Source organism: Dreissena polymorpha, chromosome 2 (genome assembly GCF_020536995.1).
Source record: "Dreissena polymorpha isolate Duluth1 chromosome 2, UMN_Dpol_1.0, whole genome shotgun sequence".
Lineage (NCBI taxonomy): Eukaryota > Metazoa > Mollusca > Bivalvia > Myida > Dreissenidae > Dreissena > Dreissena polymorpha.
The window spans coordinates 22,114,820-22,134,887 of record NC_068356.1 but is presented as its reverse complement, the minus strand read 5'-3'; the positions used below and the strand labels follow the sequence as shown (position 1 = coordinate 22,134,887).

The 20,068-nt window shown below is 36.9% G+C and overlaps 1 protein-coding gene across 1 annotated transcript; it reads left to right on the top strand.

Annotated features, from left to right (window-relative positions):
• The first annotated feature begins 901 nt into the window (after positions 1-901).
• Positions 902-19,120, top strand: LOC127869585 (sushi, von Willebrand factor type A, EGF and pentraxin domain-containing protein 1-like). Its single transcript, XM_052412240.1, has 8 exons — positions 902-905; positions 1,925-2,107; positions 6,809-6,988; positions 8,902-9,081; positions 9,411-9,593; positions 10,981-11,160; positions 11,697-11,876; positions 18,810-19,120. Exons 1-8 carry the CDS (start codon positions 902-904, stop codon positions 19,118-19,120), a joined length of 1,401 nt encoding a protein of 466 aa, XP_052268200.1.
• The last annotated feature ends 948 nt before the right edge of the window (positions 19,121-20,068 follow it).

Sequence of the window (20,068 nt, the reverse complement as noted above, 5' to 3'; positions counted from 1 at the left end):
TTATTAACTTCTTTTGTTATTTCCTCTACCGATTTATAAGGAGGGGAATATAGATTATTCCAGGTCCGTCCGTGTGTCCGCATGTCCGTCCGAATGCTCATCATGCGATAACTAAACGGCTCTTAAGCTGGGTTGATGAATAGAGAATAGCAGGTTACTGCCTGATCTTTTTGTAATATATCAGGCAAGGCTTAGAATAATATAACGGCGAGGCTTGCGTTATTTTATTCGTGCCGAGCCTGATATATTACAGCATGATCAGGCAGTAACATGTTTTTCTGTTCATCATACCTCTAAATCACTAAAAACTGCAGTTTTAGCGGGAAATAATTTGACTTTTGTCGTTTGATGTGTTCATAATGACGGCATGAGCACGCGCGCTTAATATTTGTATAAAATGATATTTGCTGTTTGTGTTGCATTTTGTGTTTAAAATTTATTACATCTTGGTATCAAATTGTTTGTTTAGTTGAATCCGATTCGATTTTACTAAAATGATTACTTTATAGTTGATTCCGAGTAATATGACCATCCACACATGACTGATATAAGAAATTCCTGTTGACCATGATATCAGGCAGATATCAATGCGGTGGTATGGTGAAGCTTAATAATTATGTTGATAGATTAACATAATGGGGAATATCCACAATGTTTTATTTTTCCGCGGACAAAAAGAGTGGTTGTTACGGAATTAATAAACAACTAAAGTCCGGATCCTGCGATGAAAATTTATGGGACAGCAGAGTGCAATATGGGTACTATGCACGTTTTCTCTTTTTTTTTGTCACACAAAAGTTGTCTCTTCCATGGTTACAGATGCTATGCTAAAAGCAATCATGAACTCTGGATCATGAATTACGTCAAAAGGTGCGTTTGCTACATTAATGAAACTTGGAACATGGGTAAGGGCATATTGGGAAACATGCTTGTTATTTCAGTTTTGTCCGTATGTCAGTCCGTCCGGCCGTCTGTCTGTCTGTCCGGTTTGTCCATCCTAAAAATGTGGACACTGCAAATACTCACTAGGTTATGAGGTGCGTTAATTATACTAAGTATAATGATTAATGAAGATATGGGTAATATGCACTTTATTTCATTTATTTCGTAAGACAAAGGTTTTGGTCGCCATGGTTATATATCCTACAGTTACTAGTATAGAAATAATTAAAGAAGTCTCGATCCTGCAATAACTAAAACAGTCCGTAAGCATCATTAATGAAACTTGGCATGTAGACAGAGGGCTTTATGGGGCCAAAAAAAATAGGTCCGTTTCCGGTCTCCTCGGAAAAAAAACAGGGTCGGTAGGTAGGGATTTTTTTTTTGTCTTTCGGGTACCAGAATGGAAGACTACTAGAGCTTATAAGAAAGTCAAAACGTTTAAAACAAGTACAAAAAATAGTTTTTTCGGCACCCCAATAAAAAGTTAAGGGTCGGCGCCGATTCGGGAGACACGGTCGGGCGACCGGAAACCGACCTATTTTTTTGGCCTGGGCAATAGACAATGATTTCATTTGTGTCCGTCTTTCCGTCCGTCAGGTTAGTCCATACGAAATCATTCTGTATCCTGCGATAACAAAAAAGTCCTGAGCTAGGTTGATTGAACTCATTATGTGGATAGAGGACCATATGGAAAAGTTTAACGTTATTTCAGAGTTTTCACTATATCAATTTTTCGGTTGCTATGATTACAATATTTTTATCTTACTTGGTATTTAATAAACTTTAACATTTGATAAAATTATAAAAGCGATCCTTATTGTAGTAAATGACATTTAAAGCAACGTTGATATTATCAAACTCTTGAACGGTGTGAGTTTGTTGTTCACGGGCTCATACATACGGAACCCAGACACGAGACGTTCATTCAGATTTAGAGTTAAGGGGGTATTGTGTATAACTTTTCCTTTCCAACCTAACGCAGGACCCACGTGTGCCGATCCGCCGGTGATTGCGAACGGAACATACACACCTGCTGCCGGCCCGTATACCGACGGTGCTTCTGTATCATACCTGTGCGACACTGGTTGGGAGCCAGACGGAGTCTCCGGCCTCCCGTTGAATTGCACTTCCGGGGCGTGGGACGGCACGCCACCCAACTGTAAAAGTAAGGTTATATAATTACAGATTTACAAATTCAACACAATCCAATACATGGCACCTCATTATCAGCTTAATCGACCTCCTATTGACCTCCAAGAGGTGATAATGACTGTGAGGAGTTTTTACTACCTCATCTGTATTATGATTAATATTTCAGGCGCTTTTTATAACGAGAGCGCCGATGGCGTTAAAAGCATAGGTGCAAGATACAGGGAAGAATGGCGTCACGTGGTATAATGTAGTTCGATATCGCCATCCGCGAATTTCTCAAATCAATAATTTCAAACAATTACCGACTATTTAAATAGATAATCTTTCCATTTACATCAGTGTTTGAAACGCTTATGAAAAATAATTACCCAAGCCTTTCAAAATTTAAGCACGGACAGATCTGTATAGAACTATTGTTTTCACAAATGAAAATAGACGCTACCCTATTCGTCTGCGTCAAGAATTTGTCGTAAAACTTGTGGTAAGCGTTAGATGCAGACGTGCACAACAGATTGAGTTCTGAATACAGATTTCTGAATGCAGATTTTTATAGAAACTCCTCACAGCAGTTACTTCCCTTGCTTCGCCCGGTCAGTATAAGGGAGGCCACTGCGTAGGAGATTGAGATTTATAGTGCAGATAGAATTGTTTTACGAACGAAATTTGTTTTAGGTTATAAGAAGATTTTTTGACATAAAACGGTCTTAGAAAAATTCACTAAAAACGGTGTCAGCAATATTCTTGGAAGAAAACGTTAGAAAAACGTTTCCAAAAAAAAAATTGTAAGAATGACCATATACTAAATTAAATAGATATTTCGTCTGATTTTTGATCAGGTAAGGCTTCATAAAGGGTAACCAATCGATGTGGATTTTTGAAATGTGGTATATACCATAAGCATAGGTGCGTAAACGCACCTATGCTAAAAATCATGTTAAGAGTTCAGCGATACAGTTCAGACTTGAACATACATTTTCAAACATTCAACGTTGAAGTGTGGCAATAATATTTTCCTTGAATGACTTAATTATGGGATTTTACAAAATAACAATATTTCATATGAGGCCAATGTCATACTCTTGAGTCCAATGTTTGCAAAACAGAGTCTACATGTATAACAAGTGTGTCGTCCACTCTCTTACAGTAACATCTTTTATTCAGTGATGGATATTAAAGAAACTGTAACAATAGCACCAATGTAAACCTATCCTAGATGGTTGCATTGAAGAAACAGATGGTAATCTTCAAAGAAAAGTCGTTATGTCAGCTCAAATTCGGTCAACAACTGTCGTTATAGGTATGCTCTCACATACACCTCTGCAACGGGCTCAGCAGCCATTAGAACAAGAACCTTGTTCAAACCGAACAAACGCATTCAAAGTATATGTAATTGGAACTTTAGGAAAAAATGCATTAAACAATGAAATAGCAATTTTAAATTTACGATACATCGGCTAGAAATGTACACATTCAGGAGTGACTTAAAGCGCTGCTTCGACAGAAAACGTGTAATTACATATAGGAGACAGTAAGCTATGTTTCATTGATCGAACACATGAGGGTACTTTATAATACTTATCCGAACCATTTTCTTTAACGCTCTAGAGAATAATAATTATCAAGTCTACATGCTGAACTATTTTGACTTTGTACAGAAACCAAATGGTCCGTATGAATAATGTTCAAGATCCTTCAACTACTTAGTACTTATCATCAAAAATAAGGCAATACAACAGTTATTTGATCACATTTTAACCTGCCTGCCTGCCTGTCTGCCTGTCTGCCTGCCTGTCTGCCTGCCTGCCTGCCTGCCTCCCTCCCTCCCTCCCTCCCTCCCTCCCTGCCTCCCTCCCTCCCTCCCTCCCTCCCTCCCTCCCTCCCTCCCTCCCTCCCTCCCTCCCCTCCCTCCCTCCCTCCCTCCCTCCCTCCCTCCCTCCCTCCCTCCCTCCCTCCCTCCCTCCCTCCCTCCCTCCCTCCCTCCCTCCCTCCCTCCCTCCCTCCCTCCCTCCCTCCCTCCCTCCCTCCCTCCCTCCCTCCCTCCCTCCCTCCCTCCCTCCCTCCCTCCCTACCCACATACCCACCTACCCTCCTACCCACCTACCCACCTACCCACCTACCCACCTACCCACCTACCCACCTACCCACCTACCTACCTACCTACCTACCTACCTACCTACCTACCTACCTACCTACCTACCTACCTACCTACCTACCTACGTACCTACGTACCTACGTACCTACGTACCTACGTACCTACGTACCTACGTACCTACGTACCTACGTACCTACGTACCTACGTACCTGCCTACCTGCCTACCTGCCTACCTGCCTACCTGCCTACCTGCTACCTGCCTGTCTGCCTGCCTGACTGCCTGTCTGTCTGTCTGCCTGCCTGCCTGCCTACCTGCCTACCTGCCTGCCTGTCTGCCTGCCTGCCTGCCTACCTACCTTCAACCCGCCCATCCGCCCGCCGCCCGTCCGTCCGTCCATCCATCCATCCATCAATCCATCTCTCCATCTCTCCATCCATTCATCCATCCATCCATCCATCCATCCATCCACACATGCATCCATTCATCCATCCATCCACCCATGCATCCATCCGTCTATGCATCCATCCATGCATGCATCAATCCATGCATCCATCCATGCATCCATCCATGCATCCAACCATACATCTATCCATACATCAATCCATACATCCATCAACCCATTTATCCGTCCATCCATCCATGCATCCATCCATGCATCCATCCTTGCATCCATCCATGCATCCATCCATCCATGCATCCATCCATGCATCCATCCATCCATGCATCCATCCATGCATCTATCCATGCATCCATACATGCATCCATCCATGCATCCATGCATCCATCCATCCATCCATGCACCCATCCATCCATGCATCCATCCGTCCATGCATCCACCCATGCATCCACCCATCCATGCATGCATCCGTTCATGCATCCATGCATGCAGATATGCATGCATGAATCCACCCATCCATGCATGCATGCATCCATCCATCCATGCATCCATGCATGCACGCATGCATCCATGCATGCATCTATCCATCTTTCCATCCATCCATCTATCCACCAACCCACCCACCCCTAAAAACAGTAAAGACTAAATATTTACAATTTATTTTCACATTATCATAATCAAGTGTGCATATTCACATCGGCGCATTTATATATGTATTGTTTTGTTTGCGAGTATGCTTACACCGATATTGATAAAATGCAAAGTAAGTCTGATCAGGCATGTTAACACAACAAATGTTGTATACACATAACAAACTAAACAAGATCATGTTCAAAGACATCGACTTCAAATTATGAAATCCGAAAGCTATTTAAGATGCTTACTTAAAATACTCCAAGGAAACGTACAGCGAACACGGGCTGCAAGGTCCTGTTGCCTGGTATTAATCATTGCCACATTGCTCGGCGTTGTCATCATTTAAATGACATTTTCCTCATTTGTTTAATTCAAATGTTAAGTAGTTATTTTCGCCTACTGGTTATACGTCCAAGCGGGTTAATAATACAAAACAGTCTTGAAATGGGTAAAAACTGGTCAAATACAAAGACCATTGAAATTGTGAACATTCACCATTTATGCAAACTGTTCCGCCGATGTATTATTTCGAGACTTTTGAAGATGCTCCCAAGGATACGTTCAACTCTTCTTGGAATGAATTCAACGTGAATGAGCAAGCAACTCCACGGCAAAAAGTTTGTAAAATTATTGGTGAATACACATGGAAACACAGTATTGATACAGACAACAATACATATTAGTGTTTTAATATACAGTGAATACATATCGTAACAACCACATAATAATTTGGTGGAAAAATCTTTTTAATGTGAATATCATTAACAATGTGATATGGTTTAAATGGTTTGCTGGTTGAACATATAATTTATACTTTCCAAATCTTTGACATTAACTAGAAGATTCGTTTAGGGCATATTTAAATAAACACGTGAAAAAATATATAATTATCTCCGATAGCATAAGCTGAGCAGACTTGTGAACTTGAACTGTGCGATGGGAGGAATTTAGCAGTCTTTCAAGCTTACTTATCACATCGTACTCTATCGTGCCCAGCAAAGGATGTTATATTTTCTCGGAGTAAATTGACATGTTCACGTACCAAGCTCTCAATTGTCGTTTGAGATTCCGGCTGATGTATTGTATCGTCCGTACATTCCGTAGTTTTGCTCTTTGTCTTTTTAATACGTGTACTCATATGGAATATGATACAATAATGCTATATAATAAGAAAGTATTAATTATCATACAGTATATAAGTATTAAGCTTTTGCATGATTATCCATTTGACTCTTATGTCTATTTCGTTATCTTATATGAAAGTATTGAGAAAAAAGGTAAACGTAATCCTCTATACATGTCGCATGAAACAACTATATGTATATCGTTGGTTGAAATGTCAACGTAACAATCGTGTAAAAGGCTTTATATGTAACAACCTTTAAAAAGGTACATATATTCTGTGTAATTTATTCAGATTATGTGTGTTTCCCGTTTCTGTGTCCCTTGACAGTCAGTGCGGGCGTCCGTGTCCATTGGACAAGTTTGTAATAATCGGCTTCATTTAAATAATTGATTCTCATACTTAATATCCCCATGGCCTATACACATAAATGCACTACAAAATGATATATGTTCCGGCTTACAGCGGTGCAGTGCGCAGCTGAGAGCGTCCTCCATGCCGTTCTTAGCCCCAGTCTGGCAAGCTTTGATTATGACTCCAAAGTCAACTACATCTGCGTGACAGGATATGAGCTCAAAGATGGAGATTTAGAGAGGACATGTCAGGCAGACAAGACGTGGTCAGGGCTCACTCCCAACTGCTCTAGTACGAACGTTTCCCTTGTTTTGTTTTTAATTTAATAGCATTTTCGCAGATAATCGTTTCTAACGACTAGGCAAATGATGGCATTCACTCCCTGCATCTGCTTAGCTGTGCGTTTGTCTGTTCGTCTTTAAAATTAAACTAACTCAAAGAGTACATACAATTACATTGACTCCTGTTTTTGTTTTCATTGATGATGTTACATAATTGGCGGAACACAATAACGTACACAGTTGCATTTTAGTTTTTATTGCGATTTATTTTTGTTAACTAAACTCTAAAACACCGTTATCAAATGTTCGTAATATTCAATATCCAAGCAAGGCCTGATGGCCTTGTCCGCAACAACAAGTAGGTATGGACTATCTGGTCGCTTGTCTTACGTGCACTGACTTATTTATTGAATACAAATAGTGACCGCGTGAATACCCAATGAAACACCAGACGCTAGTAGATTATAACATGAAAAGCCCAGTCTAATTAAGTAAAGGTTGTCGACATTACACCGATTTTGACAGTACATCGAGAAGTCGTCTTGGTAAATTATTGAATAACTTGTAATGAGGCCACACCATCCATTTGTTGATTTTGTAAACATACGGCCACACCATAAAATTGTTCTGTTTTTGTAAATAAATAATTTTTCACATGTTCAATAGATATGATTATTACGTCACAATGATATTAAATGAACTTGGGTATAATTATAAATTATGTGAGGATTATGCACGTTTTTGTTTTATTCTCCAGAGGGCAAGGATGTGGTAAAAATAGAACAGCACTTAATATCGTTATTGCTCAAAGAGTATATAAGATATTGCCATGTAATAATAAAAGAGTATATAACATATTATAATGAAACTTGGTACACACATTTGGCTCTATGTTGTCAACTTGTCTGTCCATCTGTCGGTCCTTTAATACTTAATTACAATAAATAAATAACTCACAAGATACGATATTGCAAGTAAGTAAACATATTAATACTAGTAGCGAGGACATGTAGTGCGGTCACTACTTTTTCAGCACGTGTTCTCAATTACTGTAGTTCGCATGCTCATTATTGTTTACCTATGTTTTCTCTTATCCTATATGTTTTTTTTTCTCCAAATATTTGCGCATTTTATAACTTATAAAGAATAAAGTGCCTGACAAGTATTGTTCAAGTCGTTGAACACGCATGTTGTAACTACCAGTATTCACAATTAACGTGGTTTATTATAACACAGTAGTCAAGCAAAGTTTAAGATATTTTAATGTTATTGCAATTGTTCAACCATCAACAATAATACCTTCTACATAGATCGTTATTTTTCATTCGACCCTAAGTTATATTTTATCTTTCTTTTATTTTTTTCTTATATAACACAATCATCTTTGGTTCACATATTGCATAATGCCTGTTCAAATATGTGAAACACATGGGGATAATCGCAAGGTCGTTCTTACAGGTCAATGGTTTTAAACATGCATACACTATTATTGGGCTTGAGACAATAAACTTAAAATAAAAGTAACGATTCAAGTCGTACTTCATCGTCAATCGTTTAAGACCCCGTTTCGTGCTCGCCGCATATTTCATATTCCTTTTGAAGGATTTTCAGATATCTTGCTTAAAATTGGAATGTTTAAGAATCATTAACTTCTCGGTAACGTTTAATAAAAATTTGTTAGGATGCCGAATGCTATAACACTAGAAAATATTGCGGAAAAGATATTCAAAATGTCGCAATACAGTTCTAATATGCTTAATGATGATTGCTCATTGTAGATCTCGAACCAAGCCAGGAAATGTGTGTTAAGCAAGCACATATACATGTACTTGAAAAATTTGTTTCCTGCCTCCCCCCCTCTCTTAAAAACTCCACTTTGGACTGTCGCTTTAACGACCACATTGTCGCGTGTTTTGTTTCCAGTAAAGAGTTGCGACAAGGTAGATGTCGCTCACGCGTCTGTAATCCCAGACCAGCCTAGGTACGATTACAACAAAACGATCACGTACACATGCGACCGCGCCTCCAACCACATTTCCGGCGACCTCGTGCGCATGTGTGATGACACGCCTCAGTGGACTGGCATGAAGCCAACATGCACGCGTATGTGGATACGTTTCGTATACAACTAAGTATTTGATATGATTTGATATCGGCAACACTTCCAATATAATATATGAATTATAACATGTGTATACTTGTGATTTGTATGTATTTTGGAAATAATGTATTTTATAATAAATTAATTTAGAGTGTTTTCGTAAAATAATTATGTCATATTATTACAAATCCAACAATACAACAATAACGTTTATGAAAATTTAGCATGTATGTACTTATAAAATGTCTAATTAACAAACAACGTGTTTATTACACACACACGATATGTCTTTCCTCACAGTTTACACGCACGGTATCTCCTTTTGCTCTAGTTTTCGCCTGTTTGCCTCCAAACAACGTCTCATTCGGCACTTTCTCGCCTGTGGAGATCGTCCATCTGTTTGACACGAACGTTACCTACACATGCACAGCCGGGTATTACATCAGCGCCGGCGATCACGCCATCACATGTCAAACCGACGGATCTTGGTCCGGAACCATACCAACGTGCACACGTGAGTACAGAGGGTTTCCAACATTTGAACTCATACGATACCCGGTATTGATGTTTTATATTTCACGACCGTTAATCACTGGCGCAACCTCTTTTTGGAAATGCATTAAAAACAAGCCGATGATACTATCGAGGTGGCGGAATGCTCCAGGAACAAAAAGTACAGAAAATAAGAGGTATAGTAGGTTGTTCACACATGTTTTAACTAGGTTTTAAAAAAATTGAGCAATGTAGCGCAATTCATTGAATTAATCGACACATGTACAGCAAAATACAATCAAAGCACATTTTGGAAACGTGAGGACTTTTTACGTTGTGCTATGGTTGAATTCTAATTTTCCGAAACGAATTTGCGCCGATGATAGACAGCCGTTATGTCAGTTGCAAATTGTGATCTCTAATTATAAGATGAATAGGAAGTACCGGGATATTGATTTGTATTTGTAGTCAATAAAAAGAAACGCAGCGTTGGTTTTTGTCATGCAGAATACAGCATTCAACTCCCAGTCATACTGGATTGGCACCAGTTAAAAGGCCACATGAGTCAACTTGTGTTGAACGCCGATAGTCGTAGTAAAGGCGCCGATGTGTTTTTCTTAAAGAAATTAAATACCGCACACCGGGATTCGGCTGTGTTTTCCTTGCGTGTTCACAGCGTCCTCTCCACTTTATTAACGTTTCCATTGCGTCCACTTGGCATTACTGTGGGATATGAACGTCTTTATCATACATTTTTTTGCGTGTCTTATGCAAGTTTACTTCACTGTTGGCGCTTGCACTAAACTGCATTACGACCAAGAACGTAACTGGGTTGTATGAACTTTATAGTAATGCAGATGGGTCGCCGCAAAATCTCAGGGAGTATATGAACTAATTTCATCTGCGTTTTCACTGCGTCCTTACTACAAATGTATAACGTCAACCTAATTTTTGCGCGTTCAATCTAGTTTAGGTTGCCTTAATTGCGTTTTCATGGCGATAGAACTGCGTTCTAGCCATACGTTCTTACAAACACCAACGGCGTCCTCGGCGATCCTAGCGTGTAATTGATTGCTAAAAGAACACACTACGAACGCCAGTTGAGTGTGACGGGGATATAATTATGGTTGCTTAACATCTACTGCTTTATTAATGAACATCGCTGATTTTTATTTTATTACAGAATACATTACCAAGTCAATATTTTTATAATCTAAATCATTCCCGATTAACTTCAAATAAAACAACTTGAGGTCATGCTTATTAACAAATACAAAATATGTGTTTATTTACAGATACAATAAACGTGTTTGTTAATTGTTTTTCATAATTAGTTTTTGTAATCTCTTTTATGCACAGAGTTAATATTGCTTTTAAATACAAATAAAATTTGACTGTGATCCCTTTAGTGGTGCAATGCCCAACAGAAGTAGTTGTGAACGCCACCTTCACACCCAATCAGGCAAAACTCGACTACAACAACGTTGTAACGTACACGTGTGACCTTGCTTACAACCACACGGACGGTGACTTGCAGCGCACGTGCCAAGAAAACTTCACGTGGACCGGAAATACGCCGGTCTGCACGCGTATGTTTATGGTTATATGGTTATATTTAAATATTTGACGAACTCTGGATTAAAACTGAATGTGGTAAAATTAATGAAGTTAGAATTCGAATATAAGTGCGAAAGATATCATAAGGATTTAACTCATAAATGCATGAAAATATATGAAGATAATAAAGCGTTTGTAGTAATTATACAAATTTTGGTCATGTGAAGTGTGAAGACGTATTGCAAATGGTATCGAATGATGGCAGTTAACGGAAATATGTGTAGAAATACACAATATGTACGATGAAACCTGATATTTTGTTTCATTATATCAAAGATATGAAACGATGTCTATTTGAAATCTACAAGGTTGTTATGAATAAGTTGAAGTCGTATATTTTGTTTTGTTTGTTTTTGAATAAAATTAATTTATATTTAAATGTTGCCATATTCTCAATAATACTAGTCTGTGTAAAAAAGTGTGATAAAAAGCTTACAATGTAACAGTTTTGAGCCGATTTTCGAACAAGCGTCAACATTTAAAGTAGCTTTAATGTTCTTACATTTAGGAGCAGCTTGTATACAAGAGAATTCCACATTTATGACGACGACCCCGAACAATATTGTCCACGACTTCGGCGTCAATGTGACATACGAATGCGTCATGGGATACAATTATACTTCCGGTGAGATCACACGCACCTGCCTGACTAATGGTTTGTGGACTGGATCGCTTCCGGCATGTACAAGTAAGCGTGTTCGATTCTTAATAGCAGAACATATTGTTGAATTTTACAGAGGGGGTAATCTCGTGGCTGTCAAGATGGCGACGTCCATGCCGAGGCAGGTATTTTCCGCCGTTGTATACCCTATATTGCTTGTATTTATTTTTAAATGCCGTTTACTTTTCAGACTTATCAGCGAGAAAGTCACTAGCGTCTATTGCGTATAAATATTCGCTGTATATCTCGACTATACTCGCTGCGAAAATTCTTAGCCGGATGACCTAATTACAGCTCCACTAAGAGACAATTCGCGTGGAGTAAAGTCGAGATATAAACCGACATTTAACTGATAGGCTGAAAGATGAGCGTCATAAAAAAGTAATATAGGGCATAACACGGTGAACAATAACTGTCTATGCATCGACGTCGCCATCTTGTCAATCACGTGATTACCCTCTGTTATAAGCAATAACAAAAATATGATTTTGATAAAAGTATATTTTATTGTTTATTAAGTATTGCATGTAACAACAATAATGTCCATCTTATTTTAAGATACATTATTATAGACCATTTACTGTTATTGTATACCATGTGCCATGTTCTAGCATTGGTTTATGTGTGTGCAGTGTGTTAGACGCTTTTGCATTGGTTAAGGTGTGTAGTGTATTGTACGCTATTGCGTGCAGTGTGTTGTTATTGCACTGGTTAAGGTATGTGCAGTGTGTTGTGCTATATTGCACTGGTTAAGGTATGTGCAGTGTGTTTTTGTTCGCAAGGCTCAGCTGGCATGCTCCCCCCACCTCACTCACAGTAACGGCGTTAAGTCCGCCATACAGAAGTAAAGTGTTTGCACGCAAATGCTGGTATCTGTATTCACAGTTTTTCTACACGTGTGATTCATGTTTGCGCATGTTTATTCCTATATTTGCAATTAACACCTTGCATTTTTACCAGACAATTTCAGAAAATTGTGTTCATATAAATTACGCACTTTATGTTCTTCTTTTTCCACTGTATATACTGACTATATAACGTTACTTGATATTGTTTTAGAATTCAATCATTAAAACAATTCCGTAACCTCCTCTTGCATGCTATTTCTACAGTTATAACATGCCCAGTGTCACCCGCACCCGATAACGCAGTTATCCTCCCCGACGAACCGAATGTGAACTATAATTCATGCATTAGATATGAGTGTAATTTGGGTTATACATGAAGCAGTGGAAACGCTGTGCGCTCATGCATGGAACATGCGATTTTTACAGGCAGTGAAGCAAGTTGCACAAGTAACGCATAGCCCTTTTTCTGTAGCAAATACATGTTGTAAATTTGCGTGTTTGTACAAGTAGAAAAATGCAATGATTTCCTTTTAGATATAAAGAAAGATGCATTGTTGCAGTAAGCATTTTAAATCTATGGTTTTGGATCTAACGTCGGTTGAATGAAGGGGGTTATGTATTAAAAACCCACCATACCTTATCTGGTAGGAAAGGTTTCAGCTAACTTGGACGATGTGAAGCATATTAAAGACGAGTTACGTGTGCGGATCAAAATTGTCTCTAGTTCCGTTATCAAAACTCACGATGGTGTCCAAAATAAAAGTGTTCAGATGAAGGTAAACTGTCAACAACTTATTATTGGGAATTTATCTTTAGGAAATTTTTATTAGGTAGACTTATCAATGTAATCACTTTGTTCAAACCGGGCGTTCATTCAGATAAATTGTGTAGTCATTTTCACTGTTGGTCATAACATGGTAAACAGTCAAAGAATCGCCGTTTTTTTCTCTCCAAAATATTGTCCAGCACAGACAGGATTGTAAACTAACGTGTCACAAAGTAATAAAATTCAGACAACGTCTTTTGAGTTAATATCAATGTCTCACTTCAATGTTTACGATGCAGTATTTGTTCTGAACAATCATACATGGAGGAATATGTTAAGATACAAGAAAGCAATTGATGCGAAGCATCAAAGGGGCGAAATTTAACAGTTAATTTTGCAGCACGATGAAAACAATTTGGCATGATAATATCTCCTGGACAAAACACTTTTAGTTTTGTTCTCATTGTTCAAGTGTTATTTAAAATAATGAATGTGTAACAAGCTGACACGAATACACATGTAATGATGGCAGTTCAAGAATAAGTAACCGATCTCCAAATCGACTGCATTAGGGCAAATACAGAAAGATTAGTAAATAAAGGACTCCCAACTGCTGATATGCAACACTTGCATTGCGGACGGTATTGTTGTTATTTTGTCAGAGGGTAATGTTTCAAAAACGCTATATTTTTACGGAAGTGTGAACCGGGGAGGCGGGAGGGAGACAGCAAAACACGGTTATATGCAGGCTTATTTGAAACTTTTTGGGGCTTCAGAGTATTTGAAGTGCAACCATATTTTGATGTCGACCTTGAAAAAGGGCGCTCGAAACATCGAAAACAAAAGCATATAGAATCCAATCCACGTATTGGTTGGACAGTTTTGCGATATTTTAAAGAAAACAAAGCATCATTTGTGGTGAATGTGTCAGGCAACGAAATATACGTCACCTTTCTGTGCAAATAAATATAAAGAAAATACTAAAACCATAACGTGTGTATATTGTCTGATTGTGTTGCCGGTTTCAATTTTGGGGATGGTTTCGCAATGAATTACACTGTTATTCGCAGGGATAGAAATAGACATGGTGGAGGTGTCTGCTTATTAATTCGGAGTGACATAGCTTTTAACGCTCGATCGGACCTGCAGCACGATGATCTCGAGGCGGTTTGGTGTGAGCTGCTCCTTGTCAAAACGTAACAAATAGTATGGAGTGCTATATATAGACCACCAAAACAGTCAGACTTTTATACCATTTTTGAATCTGTTTGTTCCAGCTCAACTGATTTTGCATCTATGGAAAGATTTATCCTGGGTGTTTTGAACACAAATGTCAGTAATCAAAACAAGAAGTGCTATTTATTTAACAAATTGAAAACGTTTATGACAATGTTTCATTTTAAACAGTTGATTTCAGAATTTACGAGAATTGAAAAGGAGTCAAGTACCATTTTTGATCTTATATTAGTGTCTGAATATGATACAATTTGTCAGTCTGGTGTTATAAATACAACATTTAGTGACCATTTTATGATATATTTCACAAGAAAAGTTAGTAAACACTATATAGGTACACACAACAATGTTACCATTCGCTCTATGAAGAACTATAACAAAGATGATTTCCAGAAATCTTTATTAAATATTGGTTTGAACTATGTGATGCTTTAAGATAATGTAAATGACGACAGGAGTGCTTTCTAATCTATTTTTATCAGCAATTGACAATACAGCTCCAGTGAAGCAAATTTAACTCAAACCATGGGTGTCGGCTGAAATTTTACAGTGTAAAAAGTGAAAGGGACAAGTTTTTTCATCTTTACAGAAAAGTCAAATGTGATCAAATCCGTTTAAATTTCAAACAAATGAGAAATAAAGTGCATTATTTAATTCATAGTGCCAAACAGAACTTCTTTAAGGAAACACATGAAGAAAATAAAGGTGACTCTAAGTCTCTTTGGACTGTTCTTTAAAACCTTGGACTGCCTTCAAAGAAGTCAAACTCTTCTAGTAGCTTTAATATTGGCTTAAAAATGGAAGACAATAATATTTCTTTTGATAAATCAACTGTTTCTGTAAAATTCAATGTATTTTATACAACTGTTGCGTCTAAACTTATGGAAAAATTGCCTAAATATATCAGTAGATTTTGAAGGAACTTTGTTTTTTATTTTTATTCAAATAAAGGTGTTATTTTAAATAATTCTTCTTTTTCAATTGTGTCTTAAAATAAAGTTTTATCCTATATTAATAAACTTGGTGTAAATAAATCTACTGGGCTGGATGACATTCCCTCTAGGTTTGTTAGGGATGGGTCTACAATTATAGCTAGTCCCCTCTGTCATATTATTAATTTGTCTCTTATACAAGGTGTTGTTCCAGATGATTTGAAATCTTCCCGGGTGGTTTCCCTTTTCGAGCAGGGGGATAACACTGATGTTAGTAACTATCGTCCGGTTTCAATCCTTTGTATTATTTGTATAAGATATTTGAACGTGTAGTGTATGATCAGGTTAATTCATATTGACAGATAAATTCTTAATTTATAACTTTCAATCTGGTGTCAGGAAGAAGTCATCAACTGAAACTTGTCTTGTACACCTGTCAGACTTATTAGATTTGAAATGGATACAGGTCATCTAGTTGGCATGGTTTTGCTTGATCTCCAGAAGGATTTCGGCACGTTGGATCACTCAATCCTTTTGATGAAATTAGAAGATTTGGGTCGTGTCCATGATATTTTGTGTTGGTTGGGTCATATCTTTGAGACAGACAACAATTAGTTGATGTCTCTGGTACATTTTCAAATCCATGTTTCATTACTTGTGGTGGTCCCCAATGGACAATTTTAGGGCCACTTTTATTTTTAATCTATGTAAACGATATGTCTGGTGTCGTTAGAAAAAAGCTTTTACTATACGCTGATGATTCTTGTATTTTGGTTGCATGACGAAATAGGTCATTCATAGAACAGGAGTTGACTCAGGACTAAGAATTGATTAATCAACGGCTTATTGACAACAGGTTATCTTTGCATTTTGGTAAAACTGAATCAATCTTGTTTTGTTCCAAGCCAAAGGTCGAATCAAACAGTGATCTTAATATAACTTGCAGTGGCCAAAGTATCAAATCTACTTCATCAGTCAAATATCATTGGATCAGAATCTTACAGGTGAAGTTATGGTCAGTTCCATAATCAATAAGGCTAATGTCAGGTTAAAATTTATGTATAGAAAGTCCGATTATCTTACAGTCAATACTAAATGACTGTTGGTACTTTCTCTGATCCAATGTAATTTTGATTATGATATTGCTCTTGGTATTATGGACTGACCAAATTTTGAAAGGACAAGCTACAGGTCACTCTAATAAAATAAATTAGATTTGTTCCAAATTTAGGTAATAGGTCACACATTCAACACGGTCACTTTAAGTCCCTTGGTTGGTTACCTGTTAATAAAAGAGTTGAGCAAATAAAATTGTTTAATGTCCTGATTATATGGGTCAATATTTTAAGCCTTTAGAAACAGTCCATTCTTACAAAACAAGATCCACCAGCTAAGGGCTTTGGATCTCATACATTTTCTTATGTTGGGTCTTACCTACTGAATTCGATTCCTACTGATATAAGGAATCTGTCAAGCCTTGTTCAGTTTAAAAAAGCAACTAGAGATCACTTTTTTAATTTGTAGAGTTATTACCATTTTATTAATTTTTACAAGATGTTTTGCAATACTGTGATATGATTGATTTCGTAGGTAAATATTGTGCCAAGTTGTGGTGTGTTCCTGTCAGTATTATTTAGCATTGTAGTCAGTTAAGTCTTTCATCTTAGGTAATTAAATTTAAAGTTTTTAATGAAGAAATTTTATATGTGCTTTTTGCTCCATATCTATCACTTTTTATTAAAGTGAAAAATTATTTTAAAGCTCTCTACGTCAGACCACTATTGAGGACCACAATGGAAATGAGGGGTGTATTCCCTTTTCTTGTGCTATCCTTGATATTGATGTGACTAAAATGGTACATTATTTGACATTAATAAATAAATTATTTATTTTTTATACATCTTTATATGTATACATTCTATTTGTATTTATAAATCTATATACATTATTGTTAATTGTATTGTTGTTACCATTATTGTTACCATGTTATTGGCACAACATTGAAATAAATCTATATATCGATCTATTCGCACGAAGGTAGGTTCGACAGGATCGACTTGCGTACGATAAATGGGGACCGGGTCCTACTAATGCGATTAATAAAAAAGACAACATAACGCAAATAATAAAATTAGTTATATTGTATTTAGTAAAACAGTCGTGAATTATTCCGCAATTGTAAAAATACGTACATAAAATAATAACTACTCTTACAAGGGAAAAAATACAAAATCTCTTTCAATTGAGACCGCCGCATAACTCTGCGGAATCCAATATAAGAATAATCTGTGTGATTTTTTGTGTTGCTTTTGTCTTTGTGATTGTCTATAGGGTATGGCGTGTTTTTATAAAAAAATATTTAAATCTTCGCACTATTTTGATATAATATAAATATATTAGTACGTCACATGCACTAGGAGGAGAGTATCACAACTATAACACACGGTCCTTCATTTCTGGCACGTTATGCGCAAAAGGTAATACATGGGTTAAATGCATAATACCGGAATCAATATTATGCCTGAGCTATGCACATTTGACACTCTTTTTTTCTCTTTTTTGGCTTTATATCTTATATAATTTGATAAACATATGTGAACGGTTGTTTGAAGGATCAGGATTTATTTGACTAGAATTGACAGTGATAAACTGTGAGTCAATTGGCGATGTAACCACTAAGATAATTGGATAATGGATGTGTATTTATAAATGTATGTTTTATTAAAATACTCAGTTCTGTTTGTGAAAGAATACATTTTTGATAATATTTAATCTGTTCAGCATTTAAAAGTCCATGCTTGCACTTTATGTATGTAGTTAATTGTACACAGAAGTAGGACTTATCTTAATGGTTTTCGTAATTATTTGTTAATGTTGGATTCTTTTAATTGGTTGATTACAGAATGAATAACGTATGTTTATACACTGCTTTCATTTGATTCGATTGCGTCTAAATATTTGAACTATTTCCATCCATTATGTGAAACCCGTTTCAACGTTTCATGTTTATTTGTATGCCGTGTCCTGAAAATATCTCATACATTATTCACTCATCAATTAGCAGTGTAAGCAATGTAAGCAATATAATCATTATCGAGAATTATTGATAAAAATCAAGCACTTGATAAGACAACTTATATATTACTGTATTCACTCTGCTTTGAGTCATTCATTGTAGTTATAACATGTCATTCCCCGCCCACCATACTGCACGGTTATTACGCCCCGTTGGAGCCTTCGGGATCGCACCTGTACAATACGACTGTGGAGTACACGTGCCAGTTTGGATACCGTCATCTGAGCGGGAGCCTTCAGCGGCGATGTAACGAACTGGAACAATGGACAGGGGAAACACCCGTCTGTACAAGTAAGTGCACTGCAGGCAACACCACCTTACCCACCACAGCCACAATCGGCCGTACGACTTGCACAACCCCTTACAACATTTCCGCCAACGATTGTTCTATTATTCTACCATCCCATTGCTAGACACAAAGCCCAACTTTCTAATAAATCACTTAGATACTGAATAGTAATAATTCAAATGTATATTTTTTTACATTTCGGGCATTTTTTCTACGACCTCTTTCGGTGTTTGATACGTCAATAAGGTTTGATTGTTAAGCATCAGCATAGCTCAGACTTAAGACCCTAGACGTTAGTAAAGAAGGTAGTGAGAATATTTGCGGAAACGAAGCAATATTCATTAAGTTAGATTAACGCAGCTACGCTGCCTACAATTTATTGTGACGACAAAGTCGCTGCACAAGTTTAATACATTCTTTACTTTGAACTGTCCATATTATTTGATGTATATATTAACATTATGACTTTATTTTGGAATATCACACCATCGAGCCTTATTTACAGGACAGTGTCTTTTAAGCGTGAAACACACAATTATTAAAGACAAAGTAGTTTAAAAAATCATGTTAATACTTGTTCAGATTCACACAAATTAACTTGATGGTATTTACTTTACTAGAGATTCTTAGTTCACTTGAAAGTTTTGACGTGAACCAAAAGTATAAAGACATTTCAACGGTTATACGCTCACATTCGAATCGTATCTAGACATAATACATATATCTACAATCATATTGTATATGAACAACACGATACAAAAATAACGCTATTATGATGTAAAATGTCTTAAGAAAAAGGCTACCAAAGAAAACAACAACAACAAACAAGTAAAACAGCACACAGGCCAATTTTTTAACTTTAGCATTAGTATGGTAGTACGGGTATCAGCTTACTGATTTACAAAAGTTTCCAGAAAGTTATAAGTGTGACGTAAGTAATAAAACAAGCTCAAGTATATCAAGCTGAAAATTGATTTTTTAAGGCAGTTGAAAAAGTCTTTAAAATATGTAAAATATTTTATCTTAACGTCACTTTTTGTTGAATACAATGTATTGCTATATTACTAGTGTT

What these genes read in the sequence shown, in the direction of transcription:
- LOC127869585 (XM_052412240.1), top strand. An exon ending in CACGCCACCCAACTGTAAAA is followed by an intron (nt 2,108 to 6,808) that starts GTAAGGTTATAT and finishes TCCGGCTTACAG; the next exon opens with CGGTGCAGTGCGCAGCTGAG. An exon ending in AAATACGCCGGTCTGCACGC is followed by an intron (nt 11,161 to 11,696) that starts GTATGTTTATGG and finishes TCTTACATTTAG; the next exon opens with GAGCAGCTTGTATACAAGAG.